General features: G+C 37.9%; 1 protein-coding gene across 1 annotated transcript in view; it reads left to right on the top strand.

Annotated features, from left to right (window-relative positions):
- SCN8A (sodium voltage-gated channel alpha subunit 8) overlaps positions 1 to 18,946 on the top strand; it is a 178,055-nt gene that overhangs the window by 124,317 nt on the left and 34,792 nt on the right. The window contains exons 15-20 of the mRNA XM_075199295.1: positions 1,673 to 1,846; positions 3,568 to 3,924; positions 9,056 to 9,520; positions 11,606 to 11,723; positions 15,759 to 15,913; positions 18,326 to 18,499. Coding sequence (XP_075055396.1) covers positions 1,673 to 1,846; positions 3,568 to 3,924; positions 9,056 to 9,520; positions 11,606 to 11,723; positions 15,759 to 15,913; positions 18,326 to 18,499 — 1,443 coding nt within the window. The remainder of the gene's footprint in view (positions 1 to 1,672; positions 1,847 to 3,567; positions 3,925 to 9,055; positions 9,521 to 11,605; positions 11,724 to 15,758; positions 15,914 to 18,325; positions 18,500 to 18,946) is intronic.

An 18,946-nucleotide genomic window follows, 5' to 3' on the forward strand; every position in this document is an offset into this window, starting at 1 on the left:
ACAAAAGACAGGGGGCGCCAAACATAGTGCAATTAAACGTGATACATAATAATATTATTCTCCACAACATATGTAGTTCTGGTACCAGATATTTAAAGTAAAAACACCAAAGTGATAATGGGGAAATCCCTCTGATGGCACCACTGGTGGGCAGTAGGAATCAGGACAATCCTGAATGGCAAATATCCCCTTTGATAGTAGAGTTAGTAATGTCCAGGTGTCTGAAAACTCAAATTGAGACCACAATAGTGTGATACCATCAAAGACCACACTTAAAATACTCTAGTAGATTAAAATTAATTAAAACATCGTTTCACACTGCAGCTCTAGTAATTAATGCCCGTACATGAAACAAATAGAAAAACAGCTTATCTGTCCCATGGACATCACAGGTGATCAAGAAAGTGCCAGCCGGCAACGATCCAGACATCCAAGGAAGGGTCATGTTTTTCTGATTTCCCCATTATCACTTTGGTGTTTTTACTTTAAATATCTGGTACGAGAACTACATATCTTGTGGAGAATAATATTATTATGTATCACGTTTAATTGCACTATGTTTGGCGCCCCCTGTCTTTTGTTTTTCTTCTATTAGGTCTGACACTTGCAGACAGGTGTCGAATGACTGGGGAGCTGCCTATTTGATATAAGTATAAAATTTGTTTCCATTATTTTCACTTTTGGCTTAGAATCATTGTGTATCATATATATATATATATATATATATATATATATATATATATAGATATAGATATAGATATGGGCCCCGGTGCAATGGTTTGCCTGGGGCCCGGACTCTCCCTCCTGCCCTCTTAGATCTACCTCTGACCTGCGCTTTGTCTCATCTCTGGTAACAACCTCTCAGTGCCGCCTACAAGACTTCTCCCGTGCTGATCCCCACTTATTGATTTCCCTACTACGCTCAATCAGACTTTCCCACAGCCTTCAAATCTTTAGATGCTCTTTGAAAACTCATCTCTTTTTTAGAGGTGACCTTATCCCCGATAACACTAATGCACCCTCACAACAATCCCAATCTCCACTCTGAAACACATTTACTCCTCTTTTTTCAGCTGTGCCCTCTTTCACTTAGAATGTAAGCTCTCTAATGAGCAGGGTCCTTCATACCCTTTGTTTTCATGTCTGCATTTATTTTGTCTACCTTGTATGTACGGTGCTGCAGGGCACTCTGGGGCCTTACAAATCTACGATAATAATAATATTAGGTCCACCATACAATGAATAAAATGCTCTGCTATGTATATGCAGGTCCTCTCTAAAATATAACTATGGAGGGGAGATATTCTAAGTTTGTTGTTCAGAATAAAATATCAATATCAATTCATAATGCTTATAAACTACAAAATGGTTATAGGCTTACATCAATAACGTACAGCTTTGATAGTATAACTCCAATGTCTATATGAAGCTGGATAACTACATATAATTACAATACTTCTTTCTTTGAGCTCTGAAGCCATGTTAGCTTACCAGATTTCACTATGTTCACACATCACATACAATTTTGAGGTTTATGCTTATGAAAGTCTAAAATAAAATATAATGTATAATATTGAAATTATGCATAAAATATATGTAAAACATTGATTATGCTGTTGAACTGAGTATTGGCAAGTAAATAAAACATAATATATATTTCTTTGTCTCACAGATTTTTACTGGCATTTTTACAGCGGAGATGTTTTTAAAACTTGTAGCAATGGATCCATACTATTACTTCCAGGAAGGCTGGAACATTTTCGATAGCTTTATAGTGTCTCTCAGTTTAATGGAGTTGGGTCTTCAAGATGTGGAAGGACTGTCAGTGCTGCGTTCTTTTCGATTGGTATATTACACTAATATTTACATTTCACATCACTCGTAGATTTTAGAAAGAATGTGTTGTTATTTCAGTCGAGAATAAATTGTGCCCTCTAGTGGTTCGCTTGTTTACATCATGGATTCTCAGCACTGGTCTTCAAGTACCTCGAGAGTCCACATTTTGATGATTTCACTATATGGGAAAAGGTGTAATAATTACTGACCCAGTTAAATACAATTATTTTACAGTGCATGGTTTAGCAAATCCCCAAAACATAACCTGTTAAATGTACTTGAAGACTAGTGTCCAGAAATCTTGAAATAGGGTTCCATCAAGCACATATTCATATTTATATTGCAAGCATAAGTGCCATTCAGATTCTTGAGTCCATTGATGATCAACATGCCGCCCCCAGTTTCTTCCTGCTTTTTACCCGTCAACATATTGGATAAAGGCTTGGGATGCAGGTGAAGCTCGGCAGGTCATAAAGCAGGGACCAAGACTGAAATTGATTTTATTCTTTGCACATAGCAGCTTAATTCCACCTCATGTGACTACCTCTGCACAATACAGGGAGGCCACGCAACAAAAGCAGTACTACTGAGATCAGAGGCGGACGGTCATGCAGTCAGTGTCACAAGGTCTTGCTAATTCCTCCCAGGGGTAGAACTGTTTGATTCCTGATTACTTCATTAAAGCAGGATAATTATATTTTAGTCAGGGGTTATTAGACAGCGGATGGTCACTGGTACTCCCAGTGAGAGGTGTATTGGGACGGTTTGAGAAATGCTTTCTGTGGTGTCTGAGGGATATGGGAATTTGAGGTTTCAATGGGGGCAATGAGGTTCTAAAAGGCATATAGGTGTGTTCTAGGTGGGAAGGCATTGCTGAGAGCCTGAGGGATGCTTTGGGATGAGAGAGGGGGGGGGGCTTGAGTGGCATTTGGGAAAATCGGATGGGTGTGGCCCATTTGATGGCTAGAGGAATGGATATGCGGCCCTTGAAGTGTATCAGGTTGTCCATCATTGCTTTACTCAACAAAACATAAGAATCATGTAGGTCAATGTTAAATAGATCCCAGAAGATCTTTAGAGGGGAAGTCCACTCGCATTTTAATATACCGCCCTTTGGTAATAAGATTTGCAAATCATTCACCATTGTTCACCAGAAGGCAGCAGGCATAGGGATAATTAAGGGATATGACTTTAGGTTAGACAGAAAGTACATGATTTATATCAAACATTCAGGGGTATATTTACTAAACTGCGGGTTTGAAAAAGTGGAGATGTTGCCTATAGCAACCAATCAGATTCTAACTGTCATTTTGTAGAATGCACTAAATAAATTAAAGCTATATTCTGATTGGTTGCTATATACAACATCTCCACTTTTTCAAACCCGTAGTTTAGGAAATATAACCCTCAGTCTGTACTGGACATGGAAGAGATTCAATGCTGTATGGTAAATTAATATTATGATGACAAGAAAGCTTACATTTGTCCTTCACTTACCTGTGAAGTACTTCATGTACCTCTGTAAGGTCACATAATAATGATGGGGCTGGAAATCATGCTAAGAAAATAATATTTGCTCATTATATTCTAATTTGCAAATTGTAAAATTTTGAAAGGTACAACGTGAGATAAAATATAGCCATTAACAAATAGACAGTTTTTGCATGAATCGTAGGCTTGTTATGCACAATTATCATTAATTAAAAGTGAATGTTGTTTTTTTACCAACAGCTGAGAGTCTTCAAGCTCGCCAAGTCCTGGCCTACGCTAAACATGCTGATTAAAATCATTGGTAACTCTGTCGGTGCCTTGGGTAACCTGACTGTGGTGCTGGCCATAATTGTGTTCATTTTTGCTGTGGTGGGAATGCAGTTATTTGGCAAAAACTACAAGGAATGTGTCTGCAAAATAAACCCAGAATGTGTGCTGCCACGTTGGCACATGAATGATTTTTTTCATTCCTTCCTTATTGTTTTTCGAGTGTTGTGTGGAGAATGGATTGAAACCATGTGGGACTGCATGGAGGTCGCAGGACAGGCAATGTGTCTGGTTGTCTTCATGATGGTGATGGTTATTGGTAACTTAGTGGTTAGTATATGTATTTGTTTAATGTACTCATTTATTCAATTTTGCACACATTTGAGGTACCCATTTTGCACACATTGGAAGTAGCCATTTTGCAAGCTGAATCAAAATGTAATCAAACAGAGAGCTTCATCCTTCAGTGATATAACTAGCGCCTCATGAGGTCATAAGCTACATGCTCATGAATATTGGTTCAGTCAATGTGTGGAAAAAATAAGTGTTATCCACAATATCGTGTGTGTATATGTGTTTTTGTATATACATGTGTGTGTATGTATATATATATATATATATATATATATATATATATATATATATATATATATATATATATATATACACTACTTAATTTTTACATCACTAGATGTTGAGCTAGTGATATGGATACAATGGCTGATGTCCCATCTAATGGTTGAGGTAACCAGCCATTACATGGGATCTTTGAGTCTAGGTTGTGCAAGCTTCATTATGGCAACTTTCGGGTGAGCTGCAGATGCTTTTTTATCTGTTTAAATATATTCCAAAAGAAAGTAAATGATATGAGGATTTTCACTGCTTTTTCCAATACCTTACTTGATCATGTATTTATTTATTTAATCTATTATGAACGGCCCAAGAGCCATGTGGTGAATCTGCTGTTCTGTACCACCTAGCTCTTTGGGCCTGATTCATCAAGGAAAGTAAGGCAAAAAAAATTGGTAACTTTTCTCCTGGACAAAACCATGTTACAATACAAGGGGTGCATATTATTTTTTCATGTAGCACACAAATACTTGATAGCTTTTTTCTTACACTGAAATTTAAAGTTGATCTTCGACAACTGTCCACACATTTTAAATTTATCTCCCCCTCAAATGCAATATGGTTTTGCCAAGGTCCAAAGTTACTCATTTTTTTTTTTGCTTAACCTTCCATAATGAATCAGGGCCATAGTGTTTATTTTGTTCATTTTCAACAGTAGGAAAAAAAAAGAAACCGTAGTATCAGATACATGCATTAGTTTCTCCATCCTCGGGTCCATAATACATTTTCAGTTATATTCTACCTATATTCAGGAAGCCGTAATGTAAAAATATATTTATTTTTATTGCAGTATTTATTATGTGTCTGTTGTAAACATTTTACACTGAATTTTGCTATTACGTACATTTCAACAGTCATTTCGAGCAATTAGTAGTCAATACTTTTGAAATTGCAGGTTTACATTTACTAAATGTTTGCAGATTTGGATGCACTTCTATTTAACAAGCTAATAGTATATATGCTGAACAATTGATTTACAGTAGAATAATTCATGTTGCCCATACAATACATAACAAAGTATATATATCTGGAAAAATTATTTGTTACGTATGGAGACTAATCTGTACGTTCATGGCAGTCACTATTTTTTATTTGTCAAATGCACAAAACCCTGTTATGTTTTTAATTATCATATATGTAAAAATGTAATTGTTCTTTGGTATGTAAAGTACAACATGATTCTTATAAATACTGCTTTCGTGATCACTGAGATAAGGCTGACTATTTTTTTTTTATCAGCGCTTTTCAAATTGAAAAAACCCCTCACCACAATTTAGCAAAATATCACCAGGGCAACAAGGGTTAACCTACAGCTATACTAGTGCAGTCTCTTCATACCTAGGAATGTGTGAGCCGGCTTGTAGATTTGGGCTTTCATTTCAATAGGGCTTCAAAAAAAAGTTTAAAAATTCATTAAATTTATATAAAAAAGGATTTTAATCTGTTATCTTGACAATATCAGAAGTATGGCGGTGGTACAAATAATAATAAGGTATTTGTTAAATAAATGGTAACCTTTTGCCGTTTGTTTACTTTCTCTACTCCATGGCAGCCCTTACAATGGGTTAATACCCTGATCAGCTTAGTGTAGGCAGGAAAAGATTCGCCCCACCTGGACCCTATATAAGGCAGATCCTCCTCTTCCTCAGTGTCTTCTTTTTCTGTCTCAGCAAGTGTCTGACAGGTTAGTGCAGTGTAGCATTTTTTGTTTTGTTTTGTTATTTTATTCAAAGGGGCTTACCCTAGGTTTGTGGCTTTCCTCATGAGGCTGGCTGTATGGACAGTCCAGCTGGGCATGGGCTGGAACTGTATAGTTTCCTCAGCTGGGCTGTTTTAAAGTCTGGATGCTGCCTAGGAATTCCGAGTCGGGCGTGCTCCCATTCATCTGTTCACTTGTCAAAAGGACAGGTGAAAAGCTTTACAAGTGAAAGCATTATCCTGCAGTGGACACACTCTGATGATGTCAGGACAGGCACATTTTTAAAGCAACTGATGCCCATTATATGAGACTCATTGTTGGCTATAGGGGGTTCTATGCTGCAGGACTTAGCAGCTATCTGGATACAGTGCACTATGAACTAGGAGCCCGCCCCAAAAAAGCTGAAGGACACCCCAAGGTAAGCCCTTAGAAGTGGGTGTTTGTGTACTTTAGAATAGCTTACTTAGTACCTTCTTGTTCTATTGTTTACAGTACCTAAGTGGAGCTTGTGCAGGGAAAAAGAAAATGTAAAGTTAAGAATCGAGTGTGCGCAGCTTGTGATGGCCGATTGCCGAAAGATTGCATTGATCTGTTATGTGTGTCATGTACCTCTGAAACGATAGACGAGCCTGGCCCCCCCAGAACATTTCAAAAAGTTTGTTTCATGGATGGTGAAGGCCATGCAGGATTTTCTGTCCCCACAGCAAAGAGGGGAGGACTCCAATAGCAGAAGATATTGAGGACGTGAGGCCAGGGCCATCCTCTAAAACATTCAGTTCCCTTCAGGACTGGGATTCCCGAGTCAGATAGTGAGGCTGAGGTGAAAGAGGATCCCAGAATGTTTATTTTGGATACCATAAATGTTATACTCAAGCATATTAACAAATCTCTAGGCATTGAGGAACCTACAGTTCCGGTCAAACCACAGGATGCACTGTTTTCAGAACACCAAGTGAAATCTAGAGTATTCCATACCCATAAGGGGATTAAAGACTTGATCTCTAAGGAATGGCAAGCCTTAGACAAAAAGTCATCCTAACATGGGGAGACTGAACCGCATGTACCCTTTCCAGGATGAGGATATGCTGAGATGATGTTCAGTACCTAAGGTGGATTCAGCCATAAGCGGCTTATCCTCAAGGACCACTCCCATGGGATGATGGGGGACCATTGAAAGATGCCATAGATAGGAGAATGGAGACTTCCTTCAGGAAATTACACATCTCCATGGGCATAACTTTAAAGTCTGGGATAGCCATGGCTTTGGTAGCTAGGGCCCTTAGATTGTGGGCCAGCACGTTGCATACAAATATTAGAAGATACAATCTATTTAATCTATCTTCAAAGTCCTTAGAGGTTATGCAGAATAGCATTGATTTATTGTGTGAAGCCTCATTGGATACGATAGTATTCTCTTCCAAAAGCATGGCCTCGGCAGTTGTAGCAAGAAGAGCGCTTTGGTTACGTCCCTGGGCAGCAGATCACCAATCCAAAAGCCGTCCAAATCTAAAGGTGTTTCAGACGAGATAATAGACATTCTAATTCAGGCAAGGAAAAATAATTCCTCTATAATATATTACAGAATTTGTAAAAAATTCATTTGTTGGGCAAAGAACATGGCGAAGGATCCTATGTCCGCTAGTGTTCCAGATGTCTTAGAGTTTCTTAAAGATGGTTTCGTGAAAGAACTAACACCGTCTACATTGAAGGTGCAAATATCTCTTCTTAACATCCTGCCTGATACCAAGCTGTCATCTCAGGATCTCGTCTTTCAATTCTTTCAGGCACTGAAGAGGTTACAACCAAGAGTAAAACCATTCTTAGCCCATTGGGACCTTAATATTGTTCTGGACGCCTTAACCGCTGACCCCTTCCAACCATTGCATGATATTTCTCTTAAATGGCTCACTCTGAAAGTGCTCTTTCTAGTGGCAATCACTTCGGCTCGTGGGATAGGGGACATGCATGCGTTATGGTGTGAAGAACCCTTCCTGAACATTTATGAAGATAAAGTGATTTTGAGGACGAATCTACCCAAGGTTGTCTCTTCCTTCCACATCAATCAAGAATTGCTACTACCATCTCTCTACCCTCATCCCACTAATAGTGAGGAGAGACAACTCCATACCCTATATGTGGTGATAGCCATATCTACCTACATTGTCAAGACGGAAAAGCTTAGGAAGACTAAGCACCTATTTGTACTTCCTGAAGGTCCTCGCAAAGGGCTTGCCCCATTCAAACCCACATTGGCGAAGTGGATTAGAGAAGTGATTGCACAGGCCTACAGGGGGAAAGGGCGTGAGGTACCCAAGATACTGAAGGTGCATTCAGCTAGGGAGGTAGCGACCTCCTGGGCGCAAAGAACCCATGCATCCGCAACTGACAACTGTAAGGCAGCCGGATGGTCGTCGCTTAGAAAAGGTGTGCAGCATTATCTGCTTGACGTTTCAACCTCTACGGAGACATAGTTTGGGAGAAAAATTTTCCAGCAAACGGTGTAAATAAATTGTTTGTTTGATTGTCCTTAAGGTGTTGGTTTTTATTGCCCTCCCGACTATTGTACTGCTTTAGTATATCCCACTGTAAGGGCTGCCATGGAGTAGGGAAAGGAAAATTGAGAATTATACTCACCGTTAATTTCCTTTCCTTTACATACTCCATGGCAGCCCTATATTTTCCCACCCTTGTTCTAATAGTTAAGTTCTAGGACGGCTTGGGAAGTGACAAAAGACACTGAGGAAGAGGAGGAGCTGCCTTATTATAGGGTCCAGGTGGGGCAAATCTTTTCCTGTCTACACTAAGCTGATCAGGGTATTAATCCATTGTAAGGGCTGCCATGGAGTATGTCAAGGAAAGGAAATTAACGGTGAGTATAATTCTCAATTTATTTTTTTTCCCCACTGCCTTTCTATCCTATAAATGTATACATGCCTTATAACTAATCTGTTTCATGAGAGACAATGGGATTCATTTACTAACAGTGCAAATGAACTCCGAAATCTATCACAAATTAGATTAGTTTATGTTAGAAAGCTTTCTTGTATGTTTGCACATTGTTAGTAAATTAGTCTTTTTAATATGTGAATACTGGGTATAGTTGCAGTAATTATCACATATCATTTTTCCCAGGTATTGAACCTCTTCCTTGCTTTGTTACTGAGCTCATTCAGTGCAGACAATCTGGCTGCCACGGATGATGATGGAGAAATGAACAACCTCCAGATATCGGTTATTCGTATCAAAAAAGGCATAGCTTGGATTAAACTCAATGTCCACAACTTTATACAAAAGCACTTTAAAAAGAAAGATGCTGATGAGAAACCTTTGGATGATTTGTATGAGAAAAAAAACTGCTTAGTAAATCATGCAGGGGTGGACATCAATCGAGATATGGAATATCAGAAGAATGGGAATGGCACTACCAGTGGTATTGGAAGCAGTGTGGAGAAATATATGATAGACGAGGATCACATGTCTTTCATAAATAATCCAAACCTCACAGTCAAAGTGCCCATTGCAGTAGGAGAATCTGATTTTGAGAATCTTAACACTGAAGATTTCAGCAGTGTATCTGATGAAGAAGGAAGTAAAGATGTGAGTTATTAACATTTGAAATTCAGTACTTAAAGAACAAAATAAATGTTATTAAATCATAATCCCAATTTGGTAACACTAATTGGTACTTATGTGTGTTACATACCTGATGCAGAGATCACACATATAAAGACCCGATATAAAGACCCAGTTATTTGCTCGCAGCCAGAAAGCAGAGTTAAAACCACAGGAATAGTTTTAGCGCTGCGGTACTTTGGGGGGAATTGAATTCCCGCCTTAGAGTAAAATCCTGATGAAGCAATATATCTTACAAGTGTAACCACCTGTCACTGTGTGTAGTATGAGGCGCAAAGGGTACACAGTGCACCTCCTTCTCAAGCCCTGGCTAGCTGATGGGCATGGGTGTAAATGATCAGGGGGTCCCTGCACATGCAGGTGTTTCTTTGTAGTTAGTGGGACACAGGTAATGTCACTTTGTGGTGCAGTGCAATAAAAGTCACAATAATTTGGGCGCCAGACCATCTCTATGATAAACTGAACTCTTTATTTACACTCCTCTTCCTCCAGCGCGATAATCATAATGGTTGCAGCAATAAAGAAAAATATATATATAGCGCCTTACTCTCTCCAGCACAGTTCTTAAAGAGCAATACGAATATGGTTGCAAATATATCTCATTACTCCTCCTGCACAGTTCTTAATGTTATCCAGATGTTATATAACAAATCACATGTCTCTTACAGATCACCCTCCTCTGCAGGGGCACTCACATGGATGCTAACAGGCAGGCAGCTTCTTCTCAATGCAGCTCTGACACACGCTGTGTAACTCTCAACTGCAGCTCACCCCTCCTCTGCAGGGAGGATGTCTCCTGTGGGCTCTCCCAGCCTCAGGCTCTGACAATACAGCTACCATTCCCTTTGTAGCAACCCTCACTCCAGGGTCTCTTCCATGCAAAGTGTCCCCCTCTCTTGGGTTCTCTATAGTGACATGGAGTTCTCCCCCTCATCCAGGGCACACACTCCTTGCCCTGGCACAGTCACTGCGCTCAGACTTCCAGGCAATGCTGGGGGATCCTGGAGCTTCCACCCCACTCTCCCAGGTCCCCAGCTACATCTCTTCTCTCCTGTGTCTCCTCTCTCTCTCTCTTGTCTCCAGCCCCTCCTTCCTCTCACAGGCTGGGCTGGGTTATCACCATGGTAACCAGTTTATGTAACTTCATAAACTTCTAGCTTGCCCTCTAGGTGACCCCTCCTGTTTTCTCTGAGGTGCAGGTTTTACTAAAACGCCACTAGGGGGCGTTACACAAGTGATTTTAGAATTCTTCAGGCTAGTGTCATACCAGCAATTTGTGCACCTGCATATTGAAGTCATACTAGTGCTGATAAGCTTTATGAATGCTGTGAACTGTTTAGTTATGCCATGATGTGTGCCAGATTACATACTGTACTTGTTTCCCTCTGGTTTTCACATGACTGACTTTTCCCTTCCTTTTGTGTGTCTTCTTTGTGTGCATTTAACGGCCTATTAACACAGCAACAGTATTTACACTGTAAGCACCATATACTGCAAACCTTTCATAGTGTTCTTGCCTGATTATATACGAACAGTTGTAATCTTGCTTTATATTATGTGGTTTCTAAGTTCGAGAGGTGTATAGTCAAAACTGTAAGGTGCACAATAAAAAGTTAGAGAACCTGTTACAATCAGATGGCGAAAACCATATTGATATGCAAGCACTGGGTATAGGAATACTCATGGTCTGCCAAGCGCCTGCTGTTATCAGTGATCAGCTTTTAGAGTCCACTTCTGCCCTGATTGAAGAGACATCATTAGCAAAATAGTCAGAGAGCCTGCAGCCCTGAAAGAGACAGCAAGTGTTCTTTATAATGGTCTAAATGTATTATTATAAAATGCAGATGGTTTTTAAGCCCCTATAATAACCATATATCTCCAAAAATTCAACCAAACTCCATCACAGTATGGAAGATTTAAAGTATTGCAGCCGTACAATAATAGTCACATGACTAATAGTTATGTAGACATTGCTAGATTGGAAGGAAAGTTGTTGAAAGTTGTTTTACACCGGTTATGGTTCATATTTATTTGTTTACTTTCATGGAGAAACTGGATGACACGAGCTCTTCAGAGGGAAGTACAGTTGACATAAAACCTGAAGCAGAAGAAATCCCAGTGGAACAGCCAGAACAATATCTAGATCCAGATAACTGCTTTACAGACGGTGCGTTGTTGCTTAAAATTAAAATGGTCATCTTTTGTACACATCTAGGGCTAGATTTACTAAGCTGCGGGTTTGAAAAAGTGGGGATGTTGCCTATAGCAACCAATCAGATTCTAGTTTTTATTTTGTAGAAGGTACTAAATTAATGAAAGCTAGAATCTGATTGGTTGCTATAGGCAACATCCCCACTTTTTCAAACCCGCAGCTTAGTAAATCTAGCCCCTAGTGTCTGCATCTTACCAGTCATTGTCTACAGTAAGGGTATTTTATACACATGCACATACACACATGTGACTGCTCCCACACTTCAAGGTGACAACGACTAAAATGTGCAACATTTTCCTCTTTCTGGTAAAAGGAGATGTGGGAATAAGACTGTGCTTTGCTGAATGTAGGTTAGCTGCAGAAAAGTAGCTAATACTACATCCAAATGCAAAAAGTAAGATTTGTGTGGGTCAAGATATTCAATAAGGTTCATGGGACGGAACCTGTGCATTTGGGAGGGGGAGCCTTTTTAGCCTCGCAAAGCTACTTTTATTTTTTACACCAAGATTCCGATCTGGTTTCAGCAATTACTTGTAAGGGAATGCATGCAATAAAAATAGTACATTTGTTTCTAGTACATGTCACTCTTTAAGATAGAAATGAAGCTTGCATGAGCAGTATTTAAGAAGAAATAATGAAACTTTAATTAAGGAGTGGTCCAACAGTGAGAGCCTATCATGTACTGCAGTCACACAACCAGTCAGAGCACATCTGCAGAAAGGCATTGCTAAAGAGCGAAATGAGGGCATGCACCTGTGTATGTGCATGGCACCCAAATAAATACATTAAAGCTAAAAAATAAATGTCCAAAGAGACTTACTTTTAGGTCTCAAATAAGGTAAGATAATGTTTTTAAAAATGTACAATATGTGAGAATCTTTCCGAAGTATAAAGATAGATGATGTAATGTAACATAACAACAATGAAGGAATAAATTATATTAATCTGTCTAACAAGATTATGGAGAGCACACTAACCAGACACTAGGGTCTCACAAGAGAAGTTTTTTCTCCATGTTTAAAAATAATTCACTTATTCTCAACACTTTATCACTAATTTTGTAACTTTAATATTTTGAGTGGAAAAAATCTATAAAAGACAAAAACAATTTTATTATTTTAAGGTTAATAATAGTAAAGATGTAATCACTCAATAATGTATGGGAACCATGGGCCTCATATTTTTAAATTCACCTTCCTTTCTCAATTTAATTCCCTAAATCCCTAGATCTGTTCCACCTGGTGTCTCCTACCTCCCACCTCCATTTCAAGGCGGCAAGCCAGGCCACCTCACCTTCTTTTATATTGTTTTTTCCTGTTACCTTTCTTTATTATTATTATTAAAATATCTGCACACTTTCTTTTTACCTTTGTACACTGACTTGGTATTTATATTTTGTGAAATTGTGCTTGAATTTATTTCATATGTTACAAGTTTAATAATTTAAGGGATGCAGTTGCATTTTTGACATCTATCCCTGTCAAGTGTTGTTATATGCTGATCTGTGAACAAACAATGTAAAAAAATAATAAATATTTTAAATACCTACAACTTATTGCACTTCCAGTCATGGATTAATGAGGCCCTCCAATAACAGAACCCTTTTTTCTTTCCCCTTTCTCAAATAATGTAAACCAGTTATAGGAACCTACAACAACCGATTATGTAAACTTGGTACAACAGAAGTTCATTATGGGAAAATAAGCATTGAAAGTTAAATTGAGGTGGACAAAAGAGGATTGTGCTGGTAAAAACCAGGCACATAGGAGTGCTCCCTTCCCCAAACTTCTTACCTAGCAAAACAAGGCAATGATGTGCTTTCTGTGCTACAGTGACACATTTTGCATGTGTCCGGAACTCACACAAATTTATGTAAATGTTACACATTGTATCCCAAACTCACAAAAAAACATCCATACCCATCATTTTTGTTCACCCAGGGTTTATGGTCACAGTATTTCATATGGGCACAACAAATTTTTAAAACCAATATGATTAGAAATGAACTGACTACACCAGATAATTTACAAACTACAAACAAATGAGGGCTTGTGAGATTGATTCCATTTGCACAGATAAGTTCATGAGTTCGTGTGTCACAGGGGCAGCTAATATTGGGGTATAAATGCGGCTCTTCCTAATACTGGGATAAATGTTCCTTACTGAGTTACACAATTAGTAAAGCAAAACAGCTGGACTATTATTCGTCCTCTGAAGTGTCATGGAGAACATCCTGATTAGTCCTTACTCATATAACTTATTAAAAAAAAAATTAATTAAGCCTCAATCAATAGAATTTTAAGGGGGACATGGAGAAGTGCGAACTTATTAGTGAAGTGGCCCTAAAATGATAGGAATGAAGTTACAGTTTTTCCTTTGCAGATAAGCACAATAACAGATATAGTAATCAGAGCACCAGAGCCGTAACTGAAAAGTTTAGGGCGAGAAACCAAAAATGTCGCCCTCCCCCCCAGCCCCCAATTTTATCCAAATGAACCTAAAATATTAATAAACTGCACCCTCTTCAGTGTTGCACAGCTCTAGTTACGGCCCTGCAGAGCGCTATTTACTAGTCCACATAAAACATGAACAATACTTCCATATAAAATAACATTTATTTATACTAATAATACATATAAAATAACAACATATCAAATTGCACAATAATAAATCCAATATGGAAATTTAAGAGGGAACATAGCTATCGGAAGTTCTCTGCCATTTGTGACTGACCTGCACACTGCTTTGAGCCTGCGGCGTGTGATACAGGTGTTCATATCGGATGGAGAGGCAGGTGTGGGAGCGTGTCTACTAGAGGTCCCCTCCTGAGTGCGTTTCACTTATGTACCGCATTGTAGTCTGCTGTGTGTAGATACACCTCCTGCAAAAAACAAATTAACAGCTGACTGGGGTGCTCTAACAAATACTGGCAAGACCGGTGCTTCTCCGGACTGTCACTGTTACCTATATAAGATTAATACACATATTGTATGGAAGTGTGAAAGCACTTGATTTTGTGACTTGGATCAGCCTAGATGCATATATAGAAAAGAATGGACCCGAATTGTTTCTGACATCTGAATTTTTGATTCTAAGGAGGCAAGATCTGCCATAATATAAAGTTGAGAACTTTGCATAAAACTCATATAACACTTGGAAAAGGAACATCTACTAAGTAGAATTTTATGCAGTAAAGATCCGTTATTGGTGTATCTTCTGTGGCTGGCCGGCACTTTAGATATACGATTGAACACTTGTTTTTCTTTAAGTACAACAGTACAAGATTGTTAATGAGTACCGATTGAATACAGTTGTTCTGAACCTCTTGAGTTTCCATATAGGATTGATTTTTATGCAATTTGATATGTTGTATTTTATATGTATTAGTATAAATAAATGTTATTTTATATGGAAGTATGTTCATGTTTATGTGGACTAGTAGATAGTGGTCTGATTGCCATATTTGTTTTTGTGTTATTGCTTTTTTTTTTTGGACTGCTAAAACCCTAAATTGGAGCTGCTTATATACTAGTCCTGTTTTAAACAATATTATAACTAGTGCCAGATTATTGTTTGGTAATTTAGATCAGTGTTTCTCAAACCCAGTGCTCAGGACCCCTAACAGTGCAGGTTTTCCAGGTGACAAGGGAAATAATTATACCACCAGTGTTTAGGAAACACTTATGTAGAGCACATTGCCATCATGTACTGCAATCTGCAAATGGTCACCAAAGTGTCTACATAGATGCACTTGTGTATATGGACAGAAAAAATATGTATTTTGAGTCCACAGTTTCTCTGGTTCATAAATGGGGAGGGGGAGATAAGAGGTCCTTACTTTGTTTATTCACTCCATACATAGATATGTGACACACAATAAAAACACTGTTTTAAACCTTTACTGTTTGCTCACTGTTTATTACAGCTTAATATGTTTTATGTTTGTCACACTTTGATTGTGTAAGAAAAGAGATTGTGTATTTTGTGCAGGCTTTGTGGCACGGTTTAAGTGTACTGAAATCAATATAGAAGAAGGATGGGGAAAGAGATGGTGGACCCTGCGGAAAACCTGTTTTCTTATAGTGGAACACAACTGGTTTGAAACCTTTATCATCTTCATGATCTTGTTAAGCTCTGGGGCTCTGGTAAGTTTTTTTATTCTGCTCTTACTTCTTCCTGTCTCAATTAGACTTTAGTAAAAAAAAACAAAACACAGGTTGGGGGATGTACACATGGGTGATGTACTGTTATCCATCTGCAGTACATTGCGGCATTGTACTAAATAGGAATCACAGTCCCTGTAGAGCAGGAACCCACTCCTCCATGCACAAAAGCTTTCATAGCGAATGTAGGATGCACAGTGCATGCAAAATAGACTATTTTCTTCCATTCATCGTCTTATCTGCTATCTATAGACAATAACGTGTATAGTAGGATCGCAATAAGGATGACTAATTACCATTTTATAACCCATTTCGCAATAAGGATGACTAATTGCAGTTTTATAACCCTTTTGTGCTTTGATCACCATGTGGGAAATGTAATGCAGGCACAATGTACTGCAGGTATCCTTATTGGTGCTCTAAGACACATTTGGAAGGTGGATTATAATTATTATAATTTGGGGAGTCCTCATTTGTATGTGTTTTTTTATGACTAATTAAATTGTTGTTATCATTGCTACTAATTTGTTCTGAAAAAAAATAATCGTTCCCAACACAGGAACTGTGCATTAAAAGAAGAATAGCCTGCTTAAAATGTAGATTATTTTCATGTCTTCTTTTGATGATGCAGTTATTTTTAGAAAAGATTTTCTTTGCATGATCTGTTTGAATCTATTGAAATGAGTGTGTGCTACTATAGTGCTCAGACAAGTTTGCACAAAATGTCATCGATAAACTTCAATGGAATAGAGTCCCCATTGGCTACAATATTAAGTAATCAAGATGAGTGTCATTGTAACTTTTAATCTTTTTCAAGCATCTATCAGACATTCTTTGTTTTAAGAAACAAAAATCTTCCGTCAGCCCAAACTAAGTTCACATGTTCCATGGTATAGAATAAGAGTTGAAAAACTAAAAAATACATTTATTGACATGTTTTACAAATGTGAAATCTTAGCAGCTATTAAGAAATTTTAACATTTCCCTTTGAACAGATTTCTCGAAACCAGTTAGTGTTACTTATTATTTATTTGATTTCACATTTTTAATACAAGTAACACTAACTGGTTTCGAGGAATCTGTTCAAAGGGAAATGTTAAAATTTCTTAATAGCTGCTAAGATTTCACATTTGTAATACACATAAATAAATGAGTGTAATGCTTTAACAGGCCTGTTCCAGGTGTATGTGAAAATGGTTCACAAAAGCACTCACCATTGTTGTTGTTGCTTTCACCTGGGTCTTCTCAATAGGCTTGTAGTAGGTGCATTTTTTTTTCACTCCATCAGGTGACAGATCAGGAAAACCGCTACCCTGATTCCACTTGCCAGACAAAAGTTATACACAGGTGAATGGAAAAAAACAATATGGTACATTTATAACTGGGAATTATTGGGACAAGGAGTTATAACGAATTACAGTTACTCTCACAAACTAATAATGCAGTTATGGGTAGTGCACAGGGTTGTATTGATTTTCTCACTATATGATTGAACACAATAACTCAGTCTTTGAACAGGTAATATCAAGGTGAATGGGGGCAATGCACTTTTCAGCAATATCTCTTAGTCTTGTTTTGCTATACCTGGATCTATCAGAAAGTAAGCCTCTCATATATAATGTATTTTATACTGGGACTAACCCTAGACTGATCCGATTGATTCCAGACTCTACTATATAACCATTAGAACTCGTGTCACAGTCTGTAGAAGATACCTGATCATACTTTGTGTCTTTTTCAATATAACATTCAGAGCAATGGTCAATAATATCTAAAACTTTGCCTAGCGAAGGAATGCCAGTGTCCTCTGGTTTTCTTGTTACTTGATACCTTGTCCTCTGGATTGTAGTGCTCTTTGCTCACATAACATTCATCATGATCTAAATTCTCCTTCGCGGATCATGGGCTCACCCATGGGTGCTTCGCATCCCATGGATATTCCTGTGAGTAAATCCCCGCTCTGGTTTGCATAGACAGGGCAGTGGGGTTTACATGTTTCACTTTTTTGATTCTTGGATGATCCATTCTGACACCTTGGAGTATGTGACCAACCAACTTTATTTATCTACTCCTTGTAATTTCCCAGTGCCTAACAATCAAGACACTGTAGTATAAGTAAATAAAAAAAAATGTAATCTTGCAATTATTTTACTTTTTGGAGCGCTATTCAATTTTTTTTATTTTTTTTAATTGGATTCGTTTAAATTGCTGCTTCCAACTTACATAAAAAAAAATTGTTGACCACCAGTACCTTTTTTTTTATTTAAGAATTTGAATAACATGTTTTTTAAAGAAGTGTTAAAGTATACTGTCATTTGTATTAAAAAAAACAACAACTCTGTTCTGTCCAAATCTGTAAACCTCTGCAAATAACAAATTAATTTTTTCTGTCAGGCATTTGAAGACATCTACATAGAACAACGCAAGACAATTCGAACAATTCTCGAGTATGCAGATAAGGTTTTTACTTACATATTCATCCTGGAAATGTTACTGAAATGGCTGGCTTACGGATTTGTCAAGTTCTTCACCAACGCCTGGTGCTGGCTAGACTTCCTCATTGTTGATGTATGTATTATTTCATGTTTGTTTTATTGACGACAGAGCACTGTTACTTTTAGATGTAGCTCATTCCCTACCACTTCTACATTTAGTTGTTACCTTAATTGAAGTGTGTTTTTCTCTAATATTGTTTGATTACATAGCCCTTTACTAATGATGGGGTGTTTAAAATAATCAATATGACATGCTCCTTTTCTAATGCTGAGATAAATGAGATAACAAAGATAACATATTCTTGTACTAATGCCAGGATTCATGGCATAACCATAGTTACATGCCCCTGTTGTAACACTGCAACACTTGGAATAACACAGATTACATAGCCCTGTACTAATGGAGGGTTACATGGCATAGAAAATATTACAGATCACTGTTCTAATGCAGAGGTATGGGGTATAATAAAGATTACATAGCTCTGTACTAATGTAGGATATATGGAATAGCAAAGATTAC

This window comes from Mixophyes fleayi, chromosome 2 (assembly GCF_038048845.1).
Source record: "Mixophyes fleayi isolate aMixFle1 chromosome 2, aMixFle1.hap1, whole genome shotgun sequence".
NCBI classification, from domain to species: domain Eukaryota; kingdom Metazoa; phylum Chordata; class Amphibia; order Anura; family Limnodynastidae; genus Mixophyes; species Mixophyes fleayi.